This window comes from Neophocaena asiaeorientalis, unplaced genomic scaffold (assembly GCF_003031525.2).
Source record: "Neophocaena asiaeorientalis asiaeorientalis breed wild unplaced genomic scaffold, Neophocaena_asiaeorientalis_V1.1 scaffold397, whole genome shotgun sequence".
NCBI classification, from domain to species: domain Eukaryota; kingdom Metazoa; phylum Chordata; class Mammalia; order Artiodactyla; family Phocoenidae; genus Neophocaena; species Neophocaena asiaeorientalis.
This window is the reverse complement of record NW_020173231.1, coordinates 2,338,929-2,345,109: the sequence shown is the minus strand read 5'-3', so window position 1 is coordinate 2,345,109 and position 6,181 is coordinate 2,338,929. Positions and strand designations below refer to the sequence as shown.

General features: G+C 50.9%; 1 protein-coding gene across 1 annotated transcript in view; it reads left to right on the top strand.

The window, feature by feature from the left end:
- Positions 1 to 2,323: 2,323 nt before the first annotated feature.
- Positions 2,324 to 6,181, top strand: part of CCDC149 (coiled-coil domain containing 149) — a 96,011-nt gene continuing 92,153 nt past the window's right edge. The window contains 1 exon segment of the mRNA XM_024745545.1: positions 2,324 to 2,441. Coding sequence (XP_024601313.1) covers positions 2,394 to 2,441 — 48 coding nt within the window. The 5' untranslated portion in view covers positions 2,324 to 2,393.

Below are 6,181 nucleotides of genomic sequence, written 5' to 3'. Positions count from 1 at the left end.
CTGGCTGACTTACTTCAGAGAAGGAAAGCAAGTAGGTGCAAAAAGTCGCACAGAGAGTTGTCGTAAAGGTACATGATCCCTCTCGTGAAGATCCCTTGGCTCCCAACAGCTTGCTGATTGTCCTGCTGCCTGAAATACCAGTGAAGGCTCCAAAGCCACAGCAGTACTGAAAGCCTCAGCTAAACATAGTAACTAGAAGGGGCGGGCTGCTTTCCCACCTGAATGCCAGCCGAGAGCAAGGCGCAGACCTCGAGGCAGTGGAAGGCAGATGGACCAAGTTATGCCCACTCTTCCTAAAGTCTATCTCATTGACAGGTTGGAATGAAACCAGATGGTTTGCCAGAGGGCAATATATTGGCAGACAGTACCTTTCTTCTTAGCATGAGACATCGATCAGGCTGTTAGGAACAAGTGTTTGGTGCTGAGTTAACCCTAGACATTCAACTCAGGGATGACCTTATTTCCACCCTCTTGGATTACAAAGAATGGATTAGGTGGCCCAGCTGGTCAGAATACCAGAAGCATTAGCTGTATTCTAGCCCCTTCTTTTTCTCTTGTTCCCTAGAGCACTTGTTTGCAAAACTTTAATGGTAAGGCTTGCAAATCCTCTAGGACGGGGACTGTGGTCTGCAATGCTATTGAATGTGTTCAGGATGAGTACAGGATTTGTACACAACAGGCACTGAATAAAAGTGCTACCTACTAGACTGGCTCCTTCCTGTAGCCCCTGGTCTGCCAGAATCTGCTGTAGAATCTTCTTTAGATGAGGACCCAACAGGTCATGATGCCAGGGCTTCCAGAGAGAGTTCAGGCCATCCAGGCTCCTCATTAGTGATGTCACCACTTATATCAGTTATCTATTGTTATATAGTAAACCACCCCAAAACTTAGGGGCTTAAAACGACAACAGCTTATTTAGCACGTGCTCTGTAGGTCAGCAAATTGGGCAAGGCTCAGCTGGGTAGTTCTTCTGCTGACCTCAGCTGGACTAATGCAGGCATCTGTGGCCGCTGGGGGTCAGTGGCCTCACTCACACGTGGCAGTTGGCTGGTTGTTGGCCATGAGTCCTTCATCATCCAGCAAGCTCTTCTGGGCTTGTTTCTATGGTGGTGATCAGAGGTTCCTAAGAGCGTAAGCAAGAATAAGCCCTACTGCACAGGTATTTTACAAGCCTCTTTGTGTAGCACACTTGCAAAAATCACGTTAGCCAGAGCAAGTCACGTGGCTGAGCCTAGAGTCAAAGACAGTGGGTGCGACATGGGAATTATGGACACCATTTTGCAAACAGCCAATAAAACAAGGCCAACAATAGAATGCAATATTTCCAACTCCCAGGGGTAATACTTCATTTTCAGGTTTCCAAGAGGCTGGGAAGTGTCTCTGGGAGCTAGGAGTCCTAGTTGAGTCTCTGTTTCTCCACCTTTTCTGATAAATGGAGGTAACCTCCATCCTGCAGGATCGATTCAGGATCAACAGGGACTAAAACAAATAGATGTTGGTTGCAATGTGTCCACAACTAAAATGGGTTCACAACTTCTCAACCTACATGCTCATCTCTACAGGCAGCGCTTCTACAAGTATGGAAAGCTCACTACTGGTAGTGGTTCAGGACAGGATTTTAGGTGGGTGGGGAAAACCACCTTGAATAATATTGACTCATGGGTGAAGATTCCCCTGTCCTCTGTAATGTAATTCCCTTTTAGCCCTTCCTCTTAGGAGAAAGTCTCAGTTTGATGCTAATATGTCTTCAACACCTCTCTTGACCCATGTTAAGCATCACACTCAGAGCTTTCGGTCCTATTTAGAATTCATGATCGTTTTATTTTCAATGATTTTATTTATGACAGCTGATAATTTAAGAAATAGAAATAAACATCAGTAGCTTAAAAAACCATGTTAAATATGTAAGAACATGTGGTTCATTCATCCATAGGTTCAACAAATATTTGTAGGGCACCTACTGTGTGCCAGGCCCTGTACCCAACATTCATCCGAGAGGGAAGTAACCCTCTGCCCAGGTGGGGCTTACATTCTAATGGTGAGAGCCGTGATAGTGGTCAGGGAATGGCTGGACTTGGGGATTTACTTCTGGTGGGGGACGCCGAGCCGCCTCCCGCCGGGAGAGCAGTAATCCTGCGGTCAGGACCTCGGCCGCCACGAGCGCGGGGTCCGGGGGCTGCGCGGGGCCCGGGGGCTTCGTGGCGCGGTCCTAGGCCGTCTCGGCGGCGGCTGCGGCCCGGCACCGACCGCGGCTCCTCCTCCCCTTCCTCCCGCGGAGGCTGACGTTGAGTCAACAGCGCGGGCAGCCGCAGGAGGCGGCGGCGCGGCGGGAGGAGGCCGCAGAGGAGGAGGGTGGCGTCCATGAGGCCGGCCCGTGCCTGGAGGAGGAGGCCATGAACGGCGACCGGACCGAGAGCGACTGGCAGGGGCTGGTGAGCGAGGTGAGGCCGAGGCGCCGGCCGGGCGGCATGGGCCGGGCCGAGCGGTCCCCAGCCCCGAGCCCGCGCCCCCCGGGTGGGCGAGCCGGGCGGGGACTCGCGGGGGACGCGCACCCCGCGGCCTCGGGGGGCTGCTTTCACGCGCCCCTCCAGGTGCGCCGTTCCTCCCGCCCTTTGCGGCCTGCCCGGGCGCCACTTTATTCCAGGCCAGCTGGTGCCAGCCTTTGGGGAGGGGCCTTCCCTCCGGGGAGGGGCCTTCCCTCCGGGCAGGGCTGGGCACTGGATTGGCGAGAGGAGCGCGGGGATCCGGGAGTGGGAGCCAAGCCCCACCTGCCTTCTCGGTTGCCGCTGTTTTGGAGCCAAGCGATTGGACGCCCAGTGCTGAAGCGGAAAGGTGGTGCCAGGGGGAAATCCGGGTTCTGGGGCCACGGCCGGGCCAGGTGGAATCACCTGCAGCGGAGCTTTGTGGGGGAGGGGAGTTCCATAGGGTCCTCCGTAGCCTTCGTTCATTCGGTCATTCAGTTAAGTCAACACGTTTACCGTGGGCCTTCTGCGTGTAAGGTGGCGCGCCGTTTATCAAAGGAGTGAAACACTGGTGCAGAAGTCATTCGATTTGTGGAAGCAGAGAATACCGTGCCTTCCCCCCCACCCCCGCCCCCCGGCCCAGCGATTTTGTCAGAAACACCCCTGGGGTCGGCTTTTGGACTCCTATGCCATTCTCTCTTCAGCCCACCCTAAGAATGGTTTGGCCTGGGAGGGGCTGCCTGACTTCTCCAGGTGAGAGAGAGTGCTGGTGTCTCTCTCTCACAGGTAAATTGTTCGTCCTGACTTACCACCATTTGTGATGGCGTTAGCCACTTACCCAGCTGTGCCGACCACGCCCCGGAAATTCTCCATTCTCTCCCTCCTGAGAACCATCCCCGTCCCCAAGGCCAGCTTGGGCCTCCGTTTTCTTACTTCTATATGCACAATGCAGGGTGTAATGGTTTGCTGGCTTCCTTCCCACGTTGGGTGCTGGAAGGGAAACGTTGTACCGTCTTTCTCCTTTCACCATTTCCTGGGCCTCCAGGTCAGTCTGATAACAGTACTTAATGTCCAGTGTATGCAAAGCGTTGTACTTCTGAAGAGGAATGGACTGTCATAGCTTCTCCCCAAGTTCAGTTTGTTCCCTCTTGATCTGTATGTAATAACTGGACAGTGTTATGATATGTTGTCATGCAGCCTGTCCCCATCTCCTCTGTCAGGCTTTATGTTAAGGGACAGATCCTCTGGGGATCTTTTCTCTTGGCTCGTCAAGAATTATACCCAGCGGTCAAGGAGGCTGGAGGTAGTTCTACATGGAAGTCCAGTGCTGGGCTCTGAAATAGCAGAATGTTCACTACTCCAGCAAATTCTTGTCGAATGCCTATCAGGAGTCAGGTACATTGCTCGGTATTTGGGATACAATGGCCAAGATGACAGATGACCCCTTCTGCCCTCAAAGAACTCCTGAAGCATATGGTATAGTGTGGAAGGAGAGTCACACCATAAACACTAAGAGAATCCTAAAGGGTGGACTGGGAAGGATGGGAAACCAAAGAAGGAAGTTTTTATTGGCATGGCTGTCCCTGGACTGAGGGTGCCTCTGTCTTGCCCTGACCACACAGTATTGCAGTCTATTGGTCTCCCCACTAGGCTGTGTATTTTATTTGGCTTTGTCCCAGGTGCCTACACCTACACGCTGAGCTTCATACACAGCAGGTGCTCAAAAAATGCTTGTAGAATAAGTCAAGATCCGGATATGGGTCTTTCCGTAGTTGTCCTGCCTATCCCAGCTCTGTGTCTCCAGAGTAATGCTGTCTTGCCTTCAGACATTCATTAAAGCTTAGGACGCAGAGGGCACACAGCTCGGGGCTGTGGGATGTGAAAATGAATGCAAGGCGCTTCCCACCTTCATAAGCACTAACGGCCATTCCTCAAGTCCATCCTTCATATTTAACATTTACACAGCCTCATACTCACAATGGTATAAGGTAGGAATTATTTCTTATTTTACAGATAAGGAAACTGTGGCCCAAACATGCTAAGGAGCTCGCTCAGAGCCTCACATCTGGAGGGGGCAGAACTTGAACCCTGGTGCCTGACTCCAGAGCTTGGAATCATTAGACCACACTTTGTATCTTAATCACCAGTTCATCTGTGTGTATCTTCCCCTAGACAGTAGATTCTCAAAGGAGGGGTCTATGTCTTATTCATCTTTGAATCCTCAGCAACTGGATCATTGTTGCTCAGAGGACGATTTACAGATCATGAGTCATTTTGGGAGCAAAGAGTAAAAAGAGTCACTTGGCATTTGGGGGAAAAAATACAAGTTTCTGGGTCTCTCCCCAAATCCACAGTAGTGCACTGAATTGTGTTCTTCCCCCCATGGATACATCTAAGTCCTAACGTCCCAGTAGCTATAATAAGCCCTTATTTGGAAACAGGGTCTTTGCAGATATAATCAAGCTAAGGAACTCAAAATGAGATCATCCTGGATTTAGGATGGGCCCTAAATCTAATGATTAGTGTTCTTATGAGAAAGTAGAGATAGATATGAGACACAGAGATACAAGGGAGAAGCCTATGGGGAAGCAGAGACACACAGAGAGGAAGTCCATGTGAAGAGGCAGAAACTGGAGATGGGCAGCGACAGCCAAGGGATGCCAAGGGCTGCCAGCAGCCACCAGAAGCTGGGAGAGGCTGGGAATAGATTCTCCCTCAGAGCCTCCGGAAGGAACCAATCCTGCTGACACCTTGATTTTGGACTTCTGGCCTCCATGACTGTGAGAGAATACATTTCTGTGTTACAAGCCGCCCAGTTTGTAGTGATTTGCTGTGGCAACCACAGGAAACGAATTCCCTTACTTCATGAAAGTGCCTGGGGGTGTAGCCCCAAATCTGCTTTTGTTGCAAAGGGAGCTCACCAGGGGATTCCGCGGCACACTGAAGTTCAGTTGCCTGGGCTTCCGTGGGCGTGGAGAAATCGTGTTGGCCCTAGGCAAGTAGGATTCAAGGAAGAGAATGGTCCGTGGCTAGTGGCGTTTGAAAGTGACTTTGGAAGCCAGTGGAAGGAACTGGGGAAGGCATCACCACACATGTGACCTGGGTCAAATGGGCTCCAGTCTGTTTCTACAGAAGTCCCTGGTTCTACCTCCCACCCTGGGTCCACACTCCATGGCCCTTCCTGCCCAGAGCCCTGTGCTCTCTTTCAATCAGTTTGCTTCCTCCGCTTGCCTCTAGGAAGCAGTTTTCATTTAAATGATCCTATAGAGATCAGTTTTATTTTCACATTTTTAGCATAACAAGCTGAAATGACAGCCTTCTCTCAGGTCGTGAAGTAAACACGGCCATGCGTGTAAAAGGAGTGTAGCTTCTGTTCTATTCTGGAAATTAAATGTCTGGGGAGGGGGAAGCATTCTTCTCATCACCACCTGAGGTGATCTTTCAAATCAGGGGGAAATCTTGAAATGCAGTCGTGCAGACAATCCATAACTTTATTTCTAAGATAAAAATCCTGGTCATCTCTCAGCCTACTGCCCTGTGATAAACCATGACTAATTCAGTTTCACTATTTGAATTTTGGTGAATTAATTAGATAGCAATCAGTCCTGTATTCCGTGAGCATGCTGTATGCAGTGAGTGACTAGGAGGCAGATATAGAAGATGGTTAAGCCTGGGCCTCTGCCCGAAGTAGAGCCGCTGACATTTGGGGAGGGAAGCTG